The 22068-nt window shown below is 48.9% G+C and overlaps 1 protein-coding gene across 1 annotated transcript in view; it reads left to right on the top strand.

The window, feature by feature from the left end:
* CAPN2 (calpain 2) overlaps positions 1-22068 on the top strand; it is a 55466-nt gene that overhangs the window by 1553 nt on the left and 31845 nt on the right. The window contains exon 2 of the mRNA XM_073338767.1: positions 3269-3338. Within this exon, the coding sequence (XP_073194868.1) occupies positions 3269-3338 (70 nt within the window). The remainder of the gene's footprint in view (positions 1-3268; positions 3339-22068) is intronic.

Here is a 22068-nt window from a genome sequence, read left to right as displayed (position 1 = left end):
TTGAAGCCAGCCAGAGCCATGGCTGGTTTTCAGTGCCAAACTCCATGAAGGGCAAGACACACAAGAATCCGCATTCACATTCCATTGCCCTCCCACTATGCTTTCAGTTGAAGAGGGCTTTTTTTAACATGTAATAGCCAGTGGGCTGTTCTTAGCTGTTAGTTGACTCATTTGTTGGCATTTCCAATCTATATAACTCATGCCTGTTTACACCTGTTTGATATGAACAAACCCTGCTGATTTAATCCATGTCCCAACTCTCACACCATCCCCACCCTGAGATCCACACCCTGCAGCTACACAGGTCTTTTGTGAACTATACCTGTCAAGTTTTGGAGTTGTTACAATGGATTCTGTCCCCATCACTACTTATTTCTTTTCCTTCTCTTCATCCTACTAATGTTGCCTGCTTCATTCTTCATTTTCCAAATCTCTGTGATAGTCTTTCCCACTTTAATGTCCCTATTTACACACCCCTTCCCCCTGCCCTCTCCATATACCCTTTCCTCTACTCTGACTGTTACAGGGAGGTTATATTTTCCTGCCAGCTGTCTAGCATCCCTTACCACTTTGTTTAGTGCCTATCTTTTGTAGAGGTACAGCTGAATAAAGCTTCTTTGCACAGGGCCACATTCATCCTTGGTGTATTAGGAACTCATTAGGGAAGAATTTGGCTCAAAGTGCTCCCAAGGAGCATTGAAACAGGTCCAAGAACAAATGGAAAAATCCTTCAGGGGTAAGAGCCAAACAACTAGAGCCCAATCAATATGCTATTTTATGAAGGGGCTGGTCTCCAAGCCTCTGTTTACTCAGGGAACCCACTGTGGGGTGGCCAACACTGTACAAAGTTTTCTCTGCTTATGTTTTGCCTTAGAGCCTACACCACCCTCTGCAGACAAGTATGTTAGCTTTGGGTACCATTGCGATCGGTCACTGCAGAAAGCTGCTTTTCTTAGCACAGGGATGAGTTGTCTGAGACATGGAGGCTGTTCTATACAATGTGCCACTCAGCCTTCATCCCTGGCAACTTAAAGGAGCTCGTGCTTACTATGCAATTTCCAAGCACCCATTCAGATCCCAGCAGAGTCCTCTCAGCTGTTAATCCTTCCAAAGCAGATATGGGTTCCTCGCAATTAATTGTCTCAGGGTCCTTCAAAGATTAGGCATTAAAATCTTGTATGTATAAGCCTGAAATTGTGCCTGTTGTAAAAACAGATATTTGCCCTGGTTTTCCTTGGCCATGATTTCCCTTCCCCATTGTTGTGCTGTGTTACCAGGGCCAGCTCTAGGCACCAGCAAAGCAAGCAGGTGCTTGGGGCGACACATCTGTAGGGGCGGCATTCAGGCCATCCTTTTCCCCCCCCCCCCACTTCAGGGCCGGCCCTGCCAGCGCTCACCCAGGTAGATGCTGTCCCAGCCCCCAAGCTGCTGCCGAAGACCAGGTGGAAGAGCCACAGCGAGTGGCCAAAGCTGGCCCCGGGACTGGGGTCCAGCAGCAGCGGCGTGGGGGTTGCCCTGGGACTGCTATGGTTTGCGCTGCCGGCGGGCTCCGACATGTGGAGGGTGGGACACTTGGGCTGGGGTAAGAGATTTTTCGCAGGAGTGGTGGGTGAAATTCTGTGGCCTGTGTTGTGCAGGAGGTCAGACTAGATGATCATAATGGTCCCTTTTGACCTAAATAGCTATGAAGTGACGCAGGGTGGCCGTCCCCCAGCGCAGCAGCCGGGGCTGGGCGAAGTGGCCTGAGCCGCCCAGGGGCCGCAGCAGGGCGGCCAGGAGCAGCAGTGGGGCCATAGAGGGGACCGGTGCCCAAGGCGCTGCCATGCGGGGCCTGCGTCCCGCTCTCTGGGGCTCTGCTCCCTGCTGGCTGCTCCCTCTGGGGCTGCCCTGCCCCAGCTCCTCAGTGCCCTGCCGGGGCGATCCACCTGGCTCTGCCCTCCCGATTCCTGGCCGGTCCTGGAGGCAGAAGCCCTGGCTGGAGGGACCCTGGGCTGAGGCATAGCCCGGGAGCCCCATTGCTTATCCTGACCCTGACCCGGACGGGCTGGAGGCGAGAGGTGAGTGGGCGGAGTCAGGGTCCCCTGGGTGCCAGGAAGGAGTCGAGTGGATGCAGCCTCTGCCCCTGCCAATGTCATGAACGGGATGCTGACCACCCGCCCTGGGAGTGAGTTACCAGTGACCCAGGGTTGGGGTGGCAGGGGGTGCGGGTGGGGTGGGAGGGTGAGAGCCCAGGGCTGGGGCAGTAGGGGGCTGCGGGTGAGGTGGAGGAGTGAGAGCCCAGGACTGGGGCAGCAGGGGGCTGCGGGTGTGGGGGGTGAGAGCCCAAGTCTGGGGCAGCAGGGGGGTGCAGTGCAGGGAGGGCACTGGTGGGGGGGAACCCAGGGCTGGGATGGGGGGCAGCCCAAAATTTTTTTGTTTGGGGCAGCAAAAATCCTAGAGCCAGCCCTGGCTGTGTTAGTACACCAGACGCCCCCTGCCCTTCTCCATTCTTGACACGACGGTATCCTCTTTATGTAATGGTTTTGATATGCTTTGCAATGGAGGGGGCAATCATAACTAGGGCTCCGTTTTAGTCACAGGTATTTTTAATAAAAGTCATGGATAGGTTATGGGCAGTAAATGAAAATTCATGGCCTGTGACCTGTCCATGACTTTTACTAAAAATACCCCTAACTAAAACTTGGGCCAGGGACTGCGGGCACTCTGTAGGGGCGGGCCGTGGGTGCTGGGTGGGAGGCGGTGCACGGCCTGGGACCAGTGCTGGGGCGGGGGGTGTTGGCAGGACTGGTAGCCTCCCTACACAGCTCTGACTGGCATGTTTCTGCAGCTCCTAGGGGGAGGGGCGGCCAGGGGAGCTCCGTGCTCTGGTCCTGTCACAGTGCCATTTCTGCAGCTCCCATTGGCTGTTAACCGTGGGGGTGGTGCCTGCAGGGAGCCCTCCTGGCCACTTCGCCTAGGAGCTGCAGGGACATGATGGTAGTAGCCTCCCACCTGCCCCCCCCCGAAGGAAAGCACCACCATGCACCCCAAACCCCTGCCCCAGCTCTGAACCCCCACCCACACCCCCAAACTGCTGCTGGCCACTGCAGAAGTCACAGAAAGTGACTTCTGTGACCAACACACAGCCTTAATCGTAACACACCATGGCTGCAAATGTACAGAAACTAAGATGGTCAGTAAGGAACAGACTTGGGATCTCCGGCATCTTAAGTACACTGCCTATCCCATGTCTGTCTATTTATTAAGTACTTTATGTATTTCATTCCAGGAGCTGTGTTCTAATCCCCAGTTTATTGTTGGAGGTGCCACCCGCACAGATATCTGCCAAGGAGCCTTGGGTAAGACAGAGATCACCTGTTTGATTTTCGGTTGTGGTATCTTAACATGCTGTCCAAGTTCCACACCGTTAGTGTTTCATGTTAGACTCTTAAATAACTGTTTAGTTCTCTCTCCAGTTTCCACCCCTTTGCCTTTTGCCATCTCCCCTTGTATTGTTGATGACCACGTTTTATCTGACCTTCGCTGAAAGCTCCTCCAGATTGGATTCTGTTTTCTTTGTCCATTGTATGCAGCATCACTGTCTGAATTAATAATAATATTTGTGACAAGTGGCAAATGCTATTCTGGTGGGGTCCTGTGTTTCTCCTTCATGTGATGGGTCAGGGTGCTGCCTCTATTGTTGACAGCTCTGCTAGTGCCCTGGTGGGGGAGGGAAGGGGAGTGGGGAAGGGACCCAGGCCTGCCCTCTACTCCAGGTCCCAACCCAGGGGCCTTAGGGAGAGCAGCTGAGCACTTGGAGCTATAGTTCTTTCCCCTAGGCTACCTCCCATTCTGCCCCTTCAGCTTCTCGGGCTTCTTACCCTCTCTCCCACTGGGCAGTCCCTCTGCTCCAGCAATGTTTCCCTCCCCTGCTACTCTGGTCATAACAGTGCTCCTCTAAACTACAATCAGCTCTTCTCCTCCCTTCTCACTGAAGCAGGGGTTTTTATTAGGTCTCTGGCAGGTCCTTAATTGGCTCCAGGTGCTCTAATTAACCTGTAGTAACCTCTCCTCAGTCCACAGGCTCTGATCATCCTGGGGCCCTTATACTTCGCATGGATGACTATCCTGCTGCCATCTGGCCCTGCTGTATCACATACTACGGTTAATTTTCTATTCTGTATAGGTTCTAATACCACCTTCATCACTGTAGCGGCTGAGCATCTTTCAGTAGTGCCTTAAGTGATGTGACTAATAGCTGTCATGTGTGGTTTGTTCTCTCATCCTCTCTGCAATGTGCAGTGGGGTGTTTTGGTTTTTTTTTAAATTAACAAACAACTGTGCAGAGTGCACTAGTCCTGCAGTTTAAAAAAAAAAAAAAATCAGTGAGGAAGGAAATGTTATATGCAGTTTCATTGGGTAAAGGAGCATTTCTGAGCATTCCCTTGGGAACCACCTCATGATGGACCTTCTGGTGTATTGACCCATTTTGATTTTTAAAACACTATCAGTTTGGGGCTCAGGGGTGTGGTGGCCTAGTATGGTCTCATCTTGACATTTCTTCCTCCACAATATGTCTAAAATCCATCCTTTTCTTTCTGTCCAGTCAACACTCTCATCCAGCATCGCAACTCCAGTCATGACTGCTGTGTTATTTATTATGTGTATTGCCTTAGCACCTAGGAGCCCCAGTTATTGACTAGGATCCCATTGTGCTCAGCACTGTAGAAACACAGAACAAAAAGATGATCCTTGCGCTGGAAAGCTTTAATTCCTTCTGTTTGGCTGCCCTAACACCTGCATCACCTCCATGCTGCCAAGATCACCTTTCTTGTCTGTTGTGATGATCACGTCACTCTCACACACGTACATCTGAGACCCTCCTCTGACTCCCTGTTGAACTGCATAAAGTTCAAGCTTCTTGTCCTCACCTTCTAGGCCCTTAACAACTCTGCTCCTCCTTCTCCACTCTTGTCTCCTGTTACATCATCCCTTGCTGCCTCTGCTTCAGTCAATCAAATCACTAAATGTTGTGGTCTCATCCCTCAAGCACACTGTGCAGTCTGCCATGACTGGCATGTTCTTTGTGCTTCAGAGGAAATACAGATTGATTTAAAGCAGCCTGATCCACGGTCTGCCTGTGGTTAGACCATCTATGGCGAGACAGTATCTCTTTTTAAAGATCTTGGCCTCTCTTTCCTTTGGTCACTTGTTTGGAATTGTCAGATTTTCTTCAGTCTGAATGACTGACTAATTTTAAGTTAAAGGAGAACAACAAAACAAGAAAGAACAAAAGTCAAATCTCAGAATGGCAGCTGGCCCTGCACACAGGTAGGCTCCTGAGAAATTTAAAAGGTGCAGTACAGAGAAAACAAAGCCACGAGCACATATACCATATCTCTGAACAAGCTGGTATTAAGCTAAAACTAACAGAAGGGCATGTATATCCATCCCTCCTGATAGATATGTCTATTACTGGCTCATTCCTGAGCTGCCTGCCACTGAGCTTATGCAACTACAGGTCCAACCGGTTCCAGGAGTAAAAAGTTCAAGGTGAACCACGGAGCAAGGTGAAAGTGTAGGGAGTGGCTATTCCAGGGAGGGATCTAAATCCTGCAGTGAAAAATCTCAGTAATCTACTCCAGCCCCTCTGTGCTCCCACCCCAGGCAGTTAGCACTGCTAGGGCTGAACTCACCAGAGGAGAGCCTCTAGGCCAGACTGCAGTACTGCACTGGCTTGTAGTGTCAGGCAGGTGCTGGCAGCAGGGGAAGAATGTGGATACAGGCAATGCTGCAGGAGAAAGAAACTGATTAATGAGGGAGTAGATGATGCGGCTATGGGGTGTAATGTAGTCTTGATATTTTTTTGTGTGTGTGTGCAGGAACTCTGCCCTGACAGGTGTGATTCCTTCCCCTCCCAGCCCCCAGCATGTTTCTGTATAAAAGGCGCCCTCCATCTGGCATGACCGCACAAGTCCAGTGTATGTGAGGTCAAAAGTGCAGGAACATCTTTCCCACTGGTTCCCACCCCACTGCTTTACTCAGCTGTAATACACTTATCTATAGAGAACACTTTTTTGATTTCAGTTTAAAGTGATAAATGCAACTAACTGAAGGGAAAACTCCAAGAATAATTGTTTAGTACAAAATACAAACAAAGGGACGAACGTTCCCAATATTTGCAGTTGTGTTTTCACTATTGTTTTTTCAGTTGGAATTGGCAAGCAATTAAAGGCCAAAAGCATTAAAGGTTGCTTTTCATCAGAACGATGTGGAGGCAAGACACCCTACATTGTTCATTTCAGATCCTACTGCTGCTGTTTTCAAGTTATGGTTACAATTTTTGCACTAATGAGGAAACTGGGTTTTGGTTCATTTAAGAAAGGAAGCTGTGATACGTGGTGGCAATCAGAGTGACTTCCTACTAATAATAAGTAAGGCACAATTTCTGTAAGAGTCCTGAAAATCAGAAACCCTACTTACATTGTGACAAACCTCTGGCCACCTATGGCGTCACAGTTATGATGACGCTGCACGTCATGACCATCTAGAAAGTCACCGTTACAGCAGGGATAGAGAACACCAAAACCACAAGATCCTACCTCTTAAACTTAAGGAGCATCTCTCTTATTTGCTCACAGTATAGAGTGTATTGTTGAATCGTTCTAATTTTATCCAGTACAGGACTGTGATACACACACACACACACACACACTGTAGCCGTTCATTACAATGTAAAATATATAATGCATTAGGTTCTCAAAAGCACCAAATATCTCCCCTTTAGGGTTTAATTTTTCAGGAGAGGTGCTTTTATTATTAATTATTATTATTATTCCACAATTCTTACAGTTCTGGCGACAATTGTATTTAGTTCAGCAACATCAGATCGAACATTACTCAGCTATGGTATTTGGCTAAAAAAACCCATCAAATGGGATGTAGTGACTCATTGTGGCAGAAGAAAGGAAACAATGGCCATTGCATAGAGGATGCTTATTCATTCTTTACAATTTTTTTCAAAAGGAAGTCACCATGGTATCACAACACTGGAGCATACACAGCACGGTATCTCTCATCTGTGTATAGACATAAATGGCGCCTCCCTAGAAAAAAAGCTTGAAAAATATAACAAAAATCAGATAGGGTGAAGTCACAAAATTAGATGCGTGTTTTCCTATGATGGGTTTACTGTGTTGTGAGTAACTCATCCATTCCTCTCACTCACTCAGACAAATTAAAACCTGGAAAATGTAATGCCTTATCAAAAAAATTAGTCACTGTACTCTAAGTAATAAGCATGTCTGCTAGATGCTTCTGATGGAAAGCCCCCCTGGGGGAAGAAGAGTAAAACATTAGATATCATAATGCAGTTCACCACTGTGACTATAAAGTGTGTCACATGGAGGCTACAAGTGAGTGGACTATCTTCACTTGATCAGCTGCATCCTGGGCTTGGTTGATTGATTGATTTTTGACCCTAGCATGGGATGGAAAGTCCTTGGAATTATCCCATTTGCCACAGTGAATCCCACCCTGCAACTCCTGGTCTGCCACATGCCAGTATGTTCAGGAGCATACGTGCTAGGTGCAGTGAGTATTGGGGGTAAATCAAAAGGTTACATACACCAGGAGTCAGAATGCTCAAACTTGTGTATGGACCCATCGGCCAATATTTTAAAAGGGCTTAGTGAATTCACAAGGGAGCAGTATTTGCAGCAACAGTCATTCTCAGTGACTAATTAAGGTGCCTTGTTTGAACCAAGTGCAGAGGGTTCACACCAGGCATCTTAATTAAATGCTCTGTGGGGCTGGGGTTATGGAGGGGTGCGGTGGCCAATAGGGTGCATGTAGAGTACACAAGGAGCAACAGCCACTGTTCCAATCTATAGGCTGAAAGAATGACCATGAAACGAATACATCGCAGACTCCCAGGACTGAGAGTCACCTTGTTACCTCTTGCCTGCAACGTGAGGGAGTCTTTCTGGTGGTAGCTGGGTGTCAGCTGCCTAACACTACCAGCCTTTCAGGCACTCTTTTCTGGACTATGCCAGCCCTGTCCATGCCTTGCAGGTTAACAGTGGGTGCACTCCAGTCCCTGAGACCCTTGAAGCATTCCCCTGTGATGTTTAGCCCCTGACACCAGTACTCACAGAAATCCGAGATCCTCTGCCCCCAAAGGATCAGTGTGCCCAGTTTACCAGTTTTACCTTAAAGCTCTGTCCCTGTAAAATGTACAGCACTTAAATAACCCTCCTCTTCTTTTACTGCAAGAAAGAATAGAGATTCAACTAAAAACAGCAGAGAGTGGCAAAAACAAATGGTTACACTACAAAACAAAAATCAGAAAATGCAAACTAGGGCCTACACTTATTAATAGTTACCTTTTCTCTCTAATAAAGTAGGTTTCCCCTGCAAAGTTCAGTCTGTTGCAGAGCTTCACAGAAACCAGAATCCAGATTTTCACAAAAAACATGTCCGTTCCACAAGTTGCACTTCTCCCGGACTTCTGTTATCCTGAAAAATGTTTTGTCTCTATTCATAGACAGGGCGATCCCCTGTCTGTTGTAATAAGAAAAGGAGTACTTGTGGCACCTTAGAAACTAACAGATTTATTTGAGCATAAGCTTTCGTGAGCTACAGCTCACTTCATCGGATCATCTGATGAAGTGAGCTGTAGCTCACGAAAGCTTATGCTCAGATAAATTGGTTAGTCTCTAAGGTGCCACAAGTCCTCCTTTTCTTTTTGCGAATACAGACTAACACGGCTGCTATTCTGAAACCTGTTGTTGTAATGTTCCTTTTTTACCTCCAAGTGGTTTCCGTTGTTTGCAGTTGTCTCTGATGGTTTTCCATGGTTAGTTTTGGGATGCAGCAATGCTAGACAATTAAGCCTTGTATTATATCATTGGCTAACAAGGAAGGGGTGGCAACTCCCTCCTGCTGGAATTATCCCATGATCTCATTTTTACTCCAAGATCATAAAGCATACTTTCAATATAGTTACATTATTCCTTAAATATTATTCATACATACGTCTCACAATGAGTCTCGCTACATTGTGAGCTCTCTGTAGATACCTTACATGTTACCTCTTATGGATAAATACGCTACAAGACATGTATTTGGTGTAGTGAGTTTGTCAGACCTCAGATGAGTTGTTTGACAGAGGGTCCCCTTTTCTTTGCAAAGGGCCTCTCTGTCACAGTAACTTCACTCTCTGCTAACAGGTTTCAGAGTAACAGCCGTGTTAGTCTGTATTCGCAAAAAGAAAAGGAGTACTTGTGGCACCTTAGAGACTAACCAATTTATTTGAGCATGAGCTTTCATGAGCTACAGCTCACTTCATCGGATGCATACTGTGGAAACTGCAGCAGACTTTATATACACACAGAGAATATGAAACAATACCTCCTCCCATCCCACTGTCCTGCTGGTAATAGCATGCTCAAATAAATTGGTTAGTCTCTAAGGTGCCACAAGTACTCCTTTTCTCTCTGCTAACAGTAATCCTACCTTGTGTGTCTTCTTGGTCTGAGCCTCTTGCACACACATGCAATTTCTTACAACCTTGGGCTCAAAATCACAAAGGCACTAGCAGCCTTCACGTTCACACTGAGCCATTAGCATTACAGAGGCATGTGCCAGGCCGGTGGGTAGCGGGCCCTCACTCTTATCCCTGGTGTACAGAGTGAAGACATTTAGGATGATAGGATCAAGTCAGTCAGAAGTCACATGCTACTGCAACAGTGGGGCTTCCTGACTACCATTGCCAGGTACCAGCACTGCCCCACCCAATACCCCTCTGTCTGCATCTTTGTTTACCCAATAAATGCTCCCAGTCCAGGCTTCTTGAGATCCCATGGCAGATAATTACCACTGGATTATCACAGCTGCTTCCTTCTAGCCAATACCAGCTGTGACGACATATTTGCATTTCTTTAGAACAGGGGTGGGTAAACTTTTTGGCCTGAGGGCCACATCTGGATGGGGAAATTGTATGCAGGGCCATGAATGTAGGGCTGGGGCAAGGGGTTGGGATGCGTGAGGGGATGTGGGAGGGGGTGCAGTGTGCAGGAAGGGGTGAGGGTTTCAGGAAGGGACTCAGGGCAAGGGATTGGGGTGCAGTGTGCAGCAGGGGGCTCAGGGCAGGGGGTTGGGGTGCAGGAGGGGTGTGGCAGGGGGTTGAGGGCTCAGGGCAGGGGGTTGAGGTACAGGAGAGGGTGTGGAGTGCGGCAGGGGGTTGGGGTACAGAAGGGTTTCGGGGTGTGGGCTCCAGCCCAGTGCGGCTTACCTTGAGTGGCTCCGAGGGGGCAGCGGCACACAGCAGGGCTAAGGCAGGTTCCCTGCCCTGGCCCCATGCCACTCCCGGAAGCGGCCAGCATGTCTGACAGTGGCTTCTGGTGGGGCAGGTGTCTCCATTGCGCACTGCCCTCGCTGGCTGGTACCATCCCCGAAGCTCCCATTGGCCATGGTTCCCTGTTCCTGTCCAATAGGAGCTGTGGGAGGCGGTGCCTGCAGGCGAGGGCAGCACACGGAGCCCTCTGCCCCCCCACTTCGTCCCCCAGGTGCCGCTTTAGGCCCGCTGGCCCAGATTGTGGCCCAGATTGAAAGCCCTGATGGGCCGGATCTGGCCCGCGGGCTCTAGTTTGCCCTCCCCTGCCTTAGAGGGTAGTTTAAATACATACTTCCACTGAACCTCTGCAAATGACTCATGGGGGAGTGCTGACCCCCTCATCTCTCTATATTTTATGGAAGAGTAGCTAAACTCTTATAATTATTAATGAATAATCAGTCACTAGTGAGGTATATTAATATTTCTAACACTTATGACTATAATCTAAGTTAATGCACCAAGAGATAGGTAAAGATAGGATGAGGAACACTGAGCCATTTATACAGGAAATACAGTGACAAAAATAATGGATTCCTCGTACTTATCGCAGAGGACGCTCTATGCATAGCATGCCTAGACAGATGTGGGGTTAATTCTGGTGGAATCACAGTGGGATTTCTGTAACCTGCCACTCCTTTCCTAGAGGTTTATTAGACAGTCTGTTCTTCTCACACAAAGTCTCTGTCACGCCTTGGGCTTGGCACTCCTGTCTCTGCCCAAGGACAATCTCTATCCAAACCTGTCAGATAGCTAAGCTTGTAAAAGATGCCAGTCCCTGGAGTCCAAGGGTGATGGAGCAGTGTTTCCTCACACATGGCTAAAACTCCGTATTCCATCACCAGGCTCTTTACTTGTACAGCCTTCAATTTACTATGACTTAGTGGGCTAAATTTCCAGTAACCGCTGGAGTAGTGGGACCTGAACAGTAACAATCTTCTACTCAAGGTGGTCCCAGTGCTCACATCCCTTCCACACATGGAAACCGTCAAAGGCTCCTGCTACCCTTCACTTCCTGGATTTTGGGGTGGGAAAAGGGAGAATGTTGTGTGTCTGGTTTACACCTCTGGAGCCTGAGAAGCCCCCATAGAGAGGATCCATGGGTACAGGCTCCAAGTTATGTCAGATCCAACCCCCGCAAGCCCAGGAAAGAAGGCAGCATACATTACAACAGACAGACTCAGAGAAGTTTACAGTATTGTTATGGTTAGAGTGAGCTCACCCCCAGGCTCTTGTATTTGCATTGTGGGTTGAGCAATCACGAGGAAAAAGTGCCTCCTGACCTGAACCTCCACAAGCTAGGAGTGTAGAACCTGCCTCCAGCTGTCCCACCCAGCCCACAGAGCACAGGCAAGGGGACCAGCTGTAGCTCTGCTCGGTGTCTTGTTGTACTCCACTCTCAGAGACCGACAGCTTTATCTGCCTCCCCAACCAGGCACTACACACACTCCTGGCAGCCCCTGAACTCTTCTTCTTATTCAGGCTGATCTCACTCTTGGCACATGGCCATTAGCTGTGAACTAAGTCTGGTAAAAGGTGTCTGGCCGACTAAGAACCCTGGAGGCTGAAATCTTCTCTGCATGCAGCTCCCACACATATGCCTTAACCCTGAGCATGAGGCGGTTGAGTCTCCAGGACCCATTCAGTGTCTGGACTCTCTATGGAGATGGCTGGGCCCAATTAATGTAATGGTGGGTGTGTGCGATTTGCAGATCAGTCCACAGGAACTAAACAGTCAGCGCAGTTCACGCTGGTTGTTAGCCAGGCATTGCCCTTCAGTCACTGCCAAAACAGGACAGAGTTGCACTGGGCATGGGGAAGTGAAAGCTCTGAATTCCACAAGGCTGGGATGTTTGCTTTGTCTAAGTGTTGCTTTCAGTGCTTTGCACTACAAACAAGGGGGGAAAGCCCCGGCATACTGCAGTGAAGATGACCCATCCCAGCGTGAGGGAACAACGGAGCCAAAGCCCAAAAGGAAGGAATTAAAACACATGACTTTGGCTACTGTGCTTTTTTTTTTTTTTTTTTTAATGTTTCTACATTCAGAAGGGGAGTTTCAGCTGGAGCTATTCCTTCCTGTGTCTCCAAATGCACAGGAGGGGGGAGGAGGAGGAGGTGGGGTGGCCAGACCAGAGAGCTCTTTTTTGATTCAAAATGTGCTCAGAAATCTCTGCAGTACAGCTCAGCTGTAATAAACTCTTGTCCCATACAGACATAGCCATTAGCAGGGATGGAACCCAGGACGTTCCTTCAGTGCCGAAAGCAAAAGACCCTAAAGGAATAAAGCTGTTAGCTGGGCATATGCATCAGGCTCTTAATTTTGCTGGACTCTGTCCATCAAGAGAGACATGATCTCATCCGCCCCCTGATCACCAGGCCCACCGACAGCAATTCCGGGCCCCAGGGCAGAATAGTCAATGGGCCCCCATGCATGCACAAGCCACGCCCGCGCGGACTTGGTCCACCTGATATTTGGGAGATTCTGCGCCTGTGCTGGCTGGTGCCCAGCAAGCTGCTGGCTGTGATGCTGGGCGTGCTCTTCCGGCACAGCCAGGGCTTTCATATGCCCGCCTGGTAGGGTTGCCAACTGCCTAATCGTGCAAACCCAAAGACCCTTGTCCTACCCCCTGCCCCGCCCCTTTCCTGAGACCATGCCCCTGTCCTGTCCCTTCTCTGAGGCCCTGTCCCCTGCTCAATCCATCCCCCATCCCCCTGTTGCTTGCTCTCCCCCACCTTCACTCACTTTCACCAGGCTGGGGCAGGGGGTTGGAGTGCAGAGTGCAGGCTCTGGGAGGAACATAAGAAGATAAGAATGGCCCTACTGGGTCAGACCAAAGGTCCATCCAGCCCAGTATCTTGTCTGCCGACAGTGGCCAATGCCAGGTGCCCCAGAGGGAGTGAACCTAACGGATAATGATCAAGTGATCTCTCTCCTGCCATCCATCTCCACCCTCTGACAAACAGAGGCTAGGGACACCATTCCTTACCCATCCTGGCTAATAACCATTAATGGACTTAACCTCCATGAATTTATCTAGTTCTCTTTTAAACCCTGTTATAGTCCTAGCCTTCACAACCTCCTCAGGCAAGGAGTTCCACAGGTTGACTGGGTGCTATGTGAAGAAGAACTTCCTTTTATTTGTTTTAAACCTGCTGCCCATTAATTGCATTTGGTGTTCCCATGATATAAGAACTAGGGGCCAAGTAAATAACTTTTCCTTATTCACTTTCTTCACACCACTCATGACTTTATATACCTCTATCATATCTCCCCTTAGTCTCCTCTTTTCCATGCTGAAAACTCCTAGCCTCTTTAATCTCTCCTCTTATGGGACCCATTCCAAACCCCTAATCATTTTAGTTGCCCTTCTCTGAACCTTTTCTAATGCCAGTATATCTTATTTAAGATGAGGAGACCACATCTGTATGCAGTATTCAAGATGTGGATATACCATGGATTTATATAAGGGCAATAAGATATACTCCATCTTATTCTCTATCCCTTTTTTAATGATTCCTAACATCCTGTTTGCTTTTTTGACTGCTGCTGCACACTGCATAGATGTCGTCAGAAAACTATCCACAATGACTCCAAGATCTCTTTCCTGATTAGAGGAAGTTTGGGTGCAGGAGGGGATGATGGATGAGGGCTCTGAGAGGGAGCCTGGGTGCGGGAGGGGGTGAGGGGTGCAGGCTCTGGGAAGAAGTTTGGGTGTAGGAGGGGTGCAGACTCTGGGAGGGAGTTTGGGTCTGGGGTGTGGTCTCTAGGCTGGGTCAGGGGGTTGGGGTGCAGGGTGCGGGCTCTGGGAGGGAGTTTGGCTGTGGGAGGGGATGTTGGGTTGGGCTCTGGGAGGGACTTGGGTGCAGGGTGTGGGCTCTAGGCTGTGGCAGGGGGTTGGGGTGCAGTGCTTACCTCAAGCAGCTCCCAAAAGCGACCAGCACGCCCCTCTGGCAGCGGCTCCTAGGCAGGGGGGCCAGGAGGTCTCTGCATGCCGTTGCCTGCAGACACTGCCCCAACAGCTCCCATTGGCTGCAGTTCCTGGCCAATGGGAACTGTGGAGTTGGCACTCAGGGAGGGAGCAGTGCGTGGAGACCCCCTCCCCAGGGGCTGCAGGGCTTGTCAGCCGCTTCTGGGAGTGGTGCAGAACGAGGGTGGGCAGGAAGCCTGCCTTAGCTCCACTGCACTGCCCCCAGGCCCTTTTAAATCACCCAGGCCCCTGGGCAATTGCCCCCTTTGGTCGGCGGCCCTGCCCATCACCACCATATCCTACCAGCATACTCGTGCTCGCAGCCTTTGTTACTATTTTTATGGCTAGTAGGAAACCATTTATCACTCTTTATTGTATATGATAATGATATGCGGTGGAGCATCTTAACCAAAATACCAGACAAACTATACCTGTCAGTGGCTCCAGGATTTTAGGAAGAGCTCTGATCTTCCTTAAACCTCCTTTCCCTTTCCTCTGGGCCAATAACTTCTTTAATTGTCCTTGGTGGAGACAGAATGAGCCAGTGACCAAAACCCTCTCAGTTCAAGGATTAAGAAAGAAGAACTTGTGTAAAAACAAGATCCTCAGTGTGGAAAGAATTTCTGGGGATTCCTTTCCACGTGCATCTGAACCCAAGCGGAGCGCGTGACTGTTTGTTTGGGGATTCCTTGGTAGAAAAACAGAAGAACAATGGCACTTCTGTACAGACAGGCTGTGTATGGGAGAGCATGAGGCCTCTGCATTCATTAGCCTAGAGGGCTGGTTGCAAGGGGCCCTGCAACCTTTCCCTCCACAAATAGGATCATTTTGAGGTTCTGAATAACCCAGGCAGCAGGGGACAGAGGAGTTTGTAACTAATTGCAAACTCATCCAAGGCCAGAAAGGACCATTGTGATCATCTAGTCCAGAAGTGGGCAAACTACGGCCCGCGAGCCACATTGTTATACCAATAAAATAAAATCAGCAGGATCTTATTAAAGGGAATAAGGCAAAATGCCACATTTATTGTGAATACAGAAAGAATCATAGTAAGCAGTTAGTTATAGCTATAACATTCCATTCCATTTCATATTTATTCACACATTCATTCATACACACATGCACAAAGTTCTGCAAGGTTGTCATCATAGTTACCAGCCTTAGAGTTGCTTGTGCCAAGCCACTGGCCAGGTGGCCTGGACATGAGGAGGGAGCAGGACCTTGTCAGATGCCCATCTGATGCTCCTGGAAGTTGGTTTGCAGAATCAGACCCCAAAATTCTCAGTTTCTAGAGTCCATTTTTATAGGAATTTATTCCTATGCCAGCCTATGGGAATTGGTTCATCATGCTGTTGCTGAATCAATCAGCAGATGGCACATTCCTGGTGGCTCCCTGCTCCCAGATGTTATCTTGTTCTTTGATTCTCCCATCCTTGAAGCTGTTGGGTGGATTTCAGTCTGCCCTCTGGGGGTCCTCTGGTTGTTTCCACTTGATGCCGTCTTCAGACGATGGACACTGGATTCTTAGGCTGGCACCTCCCTGATCATTCAGTTATTATCCACACCAAGCATCCGTCCACATACATCCTCTATCTCTATTTTAATCACAATTGTTAACAAAGCAAAATGAATACAACGAAAGGGCGGGGAGTCTCTGTGTGCTGTTTCTGTTGTTACAAAGTATTGCTTTGAGTCTCTCTGTGTGTGTGTAGTTGTTGTTACAGAGTATTGCTTTGAGAACAGACTCTGTTTTAGGATGTACTAACACAATTAGCAGCTTGCAAGTTTCACACAGAGGGGGAGAGAAACAGTAAAAATAAGAGACCAAAAACCAAGAGACCTCTTAATTAGTAATACCCTCGAATTTAAACTATGGGGAATCAAACTAATTTGTGATTTTAATACAGAACTTCTTTAATATGATCCACCATAACAACATCTGGCCCGTGGGACTGTCCTGCCTGGCCCTTGAGCTCCTGGCTGGGGAGGCTAGCCCCCGGCCCCTCCCCTGCAGCCTCAGCTCACTGTGCCACCAGCACTCTGGGCGGCGGGGCTGCGAGCTCCTGCCGGACAGCGCAGCTGTGAGAGCCGACAGGTGTAGTGTATTAAATTGCTTCCCACAGGAATGTGCTACTTATGGCTTCCAGACCTGATGCTCTGAACAGCATGGTAAGGGGGCAGGGAATGGGGGGGTTGGATAAGGGGCAGGGGATTCCAGGGGGCAGTCAGGGGACAGGGAGCAGGGGCGGTTTGATGGGGCGGAGGTTCTGGGGGGGGGCATGGTCAGGGGCGCTTGGATAGGTGTGGGAGTCGCAGGGGGCCTGTCAGGGGACCGGGGGTGTGGATAGGGGTCGGGGCAGTCAGGGGACAGGAAAGAGGGGGGATTGGATAGGGGGTGGGGTCCCAGTGGGGTGGTTAGGGGCAGGGGGGTCCCAGGAGGGGGCAGTCAGGGGACAAGGAGCAGGAGGGGTTGGATGGGTCAGAGGTTCTGAGGGGGGCAGTCGGGGGTGGGAAGTGGGAGGGGGCCGATAGGGGGAGGGGGTCAGGCTGTTTGGGGAGGCACAGCCTTACCTACCCGGCCCTCCATACAGTTTCGGAACCCCGATGTGGCCCTCAGGCCAAAAAGTTTGCCCACCCCTGATCTAGTCTGACCTCCTGTTTAGCACAGGCTAGAGAACATCCTCAAAATAATTCCTAGAGCAGAGCTTTTAGAAAAGCATCCAAGCTTGATTTAAAAATGGTCAATGATAGAGAATCCCCCATGACCCTTGTAAAGTTGTTCCAATGCTTAATTATTTTCACCATTAAAAGATTACACCTTATTTCCAGTCTAAATTTGTCTCGCTTCAGCTTCCAGCCATTGGATCTTGTTATACCTTTCTCTCCTAGATTGAAGACTCATTATTAAATATTTGCTCCCTATATAAGTACTTACAGACCAGGGGTGGGCAAACTTTTTGGCCAGAGGGCCACATCAGGGAATAGAAATTGTATGGTGGGCCATGAATGCTCACAAAATTGGGATTGGGGTGTGGGCTCTGGGGTGGGGCTGCGGATGAGGAGTTTGGGGTATAGGAGGGTGCTCCGGGCTGGAACCGAGGGGTTCGGAGGGCGAGAGTGGGGTCAGAGCTGGGGAAGGGGTGCAGGTTCCAGCTGGGGGTGCGGGCTCTGCGGTGGTGCTAGGGATGAGAGGGTTGGGGTGCAGGAGGGTGCTCCAGGCTGGGATCGAGGGATTCGGAAAGCAGGAGAGGGACCAGGGCTGGGGAAGGGGATTGGGGCATGGGGGGAGGCTCAGGGGTTGTGGACTCTGAGCGGCGCTTACCTCCCGGAAGCAGTGGTATGTCCCTTCTCCGGCTACTACATGGAGGTGCGGCCAGGAGGCTCTGCACGGTGCCCCGTTCGCAAGCACCGTCCCTGCAGCTCCCATTGGAGCATGTAGGAGCCAGAGCGGGGCCATGCCACAGCTTCCGGGAGCCGCGTCATGCAGCCCCAACCCAGCACCCCGGCAGGAGCAGGGCTGAGCTGCTGGTCCAGCCTCGACCCAGTGCCCTGGCCGGAGCGGGACTGAGCTGCTGGTCCAGCCCCTGACCCAGCACCCCAGCCGGAGCACCAGAGCGGGACCAAGCATGTGGTGCAGCTTGTGGGCCTTACTTTTCCCACCCGTGTTATAGAGGGTAATCAAGTCACCCCTTAGCCTTCTCTTTGTTAAGCTAAACGGATTGAGCTCTTTGAGTCTATCACTATAAGACATGTAAATAGCCTGTTAAGAATGTATTTCACACCCCAAATGCCTTGTGTCCATATCCTCTGCCCATTTCCTGAGCACTGTGGCATTCCAAAATGAGTGAACGGAGCTCTGTTCCTATGATGACTTCCCCTGTACTTCATCTTTACATTTTTAAGGAGTCTGCAAGGGCAGCTGGCATTTTGTGAGGCAGAACTGATGAAGCATCTTACAGAGGAGACGTGGACTATGCTCTCTCCTGGGAAATTGACTTCTGCTCTCTGTCATTGTACTTTAATCTACAGCTAGAGTCATTCCAACTGGAAGTGTGTGCTTGGTCTTTGTCTGGAAAAATAACATCCCAGCTAGTAGGGACTCCTTTACAGCAACAGAGCTGGCCATTGGAGCTCGGCTAAGGTTTATTTACGTTTCATGCCATTTGGTATAGGAAATGGGAAAAGGAAGAGGGACTCAAGCCTGCAAATTATTGTAAAAATCCACCGCTTCCAGCTCTTCTTTGAGATGTACTGAGAGATAAATCCAGTCACTGTGATCTGTTGACAGAGAAAAACTACAGAACAGAGGGGGTGCGAGGGAGTTACAAGGTCCCCGTACTTCTCAAAAGGATGGTGTTTGTGCTGCAGGCATTAAACTTGTGGCAGCACTCAGTGGTGGATTAAGGCTAAATGACCCCACCCCAGACTTCCTCCCAGGCACCCAGCTGAACCCTTCTCTTCATCCCCTTCACAAGTCTTTGATCTTCCTTCCAGTGGTGACAGCTGGCCGTCTGACAGCCATTGGTTAACTGCTGCTCCATCCAGCCCCCTCTTGCCATGAGTCTTGGACCCCACAATCCCCAACAGCCCTTTTGCTCTCCAACACCTCATCTCAAGGCTCTCTTCTATATTTGGGGTACACAGGGAGAGGAGGAGCATGACTTATTTTAGAGATGGGGGAAACTGAGGCATAGAGATTAAGTGTCTTACCCAAGGTCATAAAGCAAGGCAATGGCAGAAATGGGAATGGAACCCAGGAGTCCTAACTCTTAGCTTCCTGCTCTAATCAGCAGAGCCTTCCCTTGTAGGCTACAGGAGTAAAAAATCAGTTGGAAAAGTGCAGTCAAAGGAGCATACCCTGGAACTCAGCTCTTTGAGATCCTGAGGCTCTTTAAAAGCACTAGTCACCTCATTAACATGCTGCTCAAAGGGTCTGAGATTGCACATAAAGGTGATCTTTCACTACTGAACTCATGTTTGTTATTTCCTAGAGTAACTACAAAAATAGATAATTTGCTGTGTGTATGGAGTCAGTCTCCTCTCCCTCCCCTCCGCGAAGGCATGTTTTTCTGTCTGTCTGTCGGAAAAGTACATTGCCGGTACTGAATGTGAGGCTCCAGCCTGCAGCCAGAGTGTACGTTGGCTTCGTCCCAGAGAGGGCAGAAGGGCTTACCGCACTAAGAAACAGGGCTGGCCTTCAGACCTTTTCTGACTTGTGGGTGGCAAGTCTCGGAGGCTGGAACTTTGGGCTGGATCAGGAGGGCTTCAGTGAATTTCCACAGAGACAAATAAGAAAGGTTGGGAGATTGAAGGACCTTGGTTTATAAATATCATTTAGGAGGATGCTGTATATGGGAATTTGTGAGAGCGTCAGTCCCTAGAGTATGTCTCTGCAAGAGCAAATCTGCAGTCGCTCATGAACTGGAGAGGAGTGGACAGGGAAACATATCCTCTGCTTGCCTAGGCAAGTACTGGCCCTACGAATGAGGAACATCCTTGGAGCTGCTGCACGTGCCTAGAGGCACCATGCTTTCTTCCTCCCCATGTCACTCCGTTCCCTAATTTGTAAATAAGCGCAGAACGGCTCATTTTCTGTAAAATACATTAAATGCATTCACGTGGTGGAGCTTGTGGTATCTTTTGCCTTTTACAGAACAAACAAACAAAGAAGAAATCTGGGCACAAACTGAGTCCCTAAAAACAGTATTTAGTAAGTACCCACAAACACAGGAGGCAGTGAGCCCCACTACGGGGTTCAGAACAAACTATTCAAAGGGATACAGAGCCAACTACTTTCAAACTAATTGAGCCCACACTGCGGTTCTGCATTTCTTCCAGGAACAGCTGAAAAGGCATCCATGGTCCATTGTAGACAACAGTGTTAAGTTTCAGAGTAGCAGCCGTGTTAGTCTGTATTCGCAAAAAGAAAAGGAGGACTTGTGGCACCTTAGAGACTAACCAATATATTTGAGCATAAGCTTTCGTGAGCTACAGCTCACTTCATCGGATGCATTCAGTGGAAAATACAGTGGGGAGATTTATATACATAGAGAACATGAAACATCACAGACAGCCCATTTCCACCTCTTCTTGGATACAATGCAGCATTTGCATGGAAATAGCCTACAATTATGCTTATTTCTCAGTTATGCCTAGAGGCAAAAGTGGTGGCTTAGATTGAACAGGGAAGGAGGCTCTTCATTCCTGAATGGGTCAGGCATCTAATGTACTGAAAGGAGAGAGAGCCCTGCAGGCCTGGAGAAGCCAAGAAATCGTCCTGCTGACTCAGCAAGGTTAACTAGCATTATCTTTGCAGTGGAAGGACACAGGGCGGTAGTGATCCCAGTCTTAACTGAATCTTCTTTTTAAATGCACATATTAAAGCTGGTTTCATTCATCACTAATGTTTGTTTTATCAAGGATGGGCCAAGCCACACCAAATTTGTTGTGTAATGTACATCTGGGTGCTGTTTAAAGGCGGCCCACAACTGACAATCTCAGCGGACAGGCGTAGAATTGAATGGGCCATTGGCTGTAAATTACCCGCCACCCCCACCCCTCAAAGGTGTGTGCCCAGCTCAGGATTGAGGCACATTGGCAGGGCAGAGGATGCAGAAATTTGCAGTGATGCTACCTGTGCTGTGGTTTGACAGAGGACTTCACGCGCCAGGGCTGGCAGTCCAGAATCTTTCATCAGAATCAAAGTCACTTCATGTTTTGTAAAGGCTGCTGTCTTCTACCGCAGTGGTGATTACCGTCACGCTGTCTGGAGTGGTTTGTAACTGTGGGTGCCAACCTTGGGGAAGACTGTCAAAAAGCAGGGCAGACACCCCAAACTGATTGAATGTTCTCTAATTATACTTCACCAACCCAGTAACAAATGTGAACTCCTGAAGCACTCTAACAGTGTGACTATGGAATCACGGAGAGTTCCCCTGGGCATTCCAGTGTATCTTGTCACCCAGGCAAGCTGGACTTAGAGATAGTTGGTTGCTATCCATCAAAGATCACAGAAGATTCAAGTTGCTTCCGGTTCCAAGAGACCAGTCACTTACCTCAGGTCAACTGGTACCCCCAATCTCACACCAAAGATAATGCTTGTAGCCAATCCTATAATAAACTAATTAAGGATTTATTAACTAGGAAAAAGAAATGGAGAGTTATTTACAGATTAAAGCAGGCAAACATATGCACAAATGAGTTACAGTCTATGGTTCTGAAAGGTGACAGAGTTATAGTAATCTGTCAGCACTGAATGTCTCTTAGGGCTAACCCAGGTTGACCCTGGAGATCTCTGCTTGTTTCCTACCTGCAGCCATGAGAGTCCAACAGCAGAAGATTAAAAAATTTCTTGTTCGCTATCTCGAGTTCCTTCTTCCAGAATTCAAGCTGATGGGATGAGCCCTTTTGCACGTAGCATCTTCATGGCTGCGTAGGGGCAATTAACAAAGTTGTGTATTACGATGTCTCACAATGGCCCATTTAGTTTTGGTAGAAGGGATCAGCTCTTGTCCATCAGGCAGGAGTGACAGGCTGACCCTTTCAGAGCAAACATTTTTTACAGTTATAAAGCAAAAACTTAAATATTACCTTATAGCGTGTGATAAAGACATTACAAGTGAAATTATGAAATGCTTGTAAATTGCTGCATGCACTGAAGTCTAAACACTAGTTGTTGGTAGAAGTCTAAGCACGTTGTTAGAAGTTCAGTACCCGTCTGAACCATAC

The sequence above is a fragment of the Lepidochelys kempii genome, chromosome 3, assembly GCF_965140265.1.
Source record: "Lepidochelys kempii isolate rLepKem1 chromosome 3, rLepKem1.hap2, whole genome shotgun sequence".
In the NCBI taxonomy this organism is placed as follows: domain Eukaryota; kingdom Metazoa; phylum Chordata; order Testudines; family Cheloniidae; genus Lepidochelys; species Lepidochelys kempii.
The sequence above is the reverse complement of the archived record's forward strand: the minus strand, read 5'-3'. Positions and strand labels throughout refer to the sequence as shown.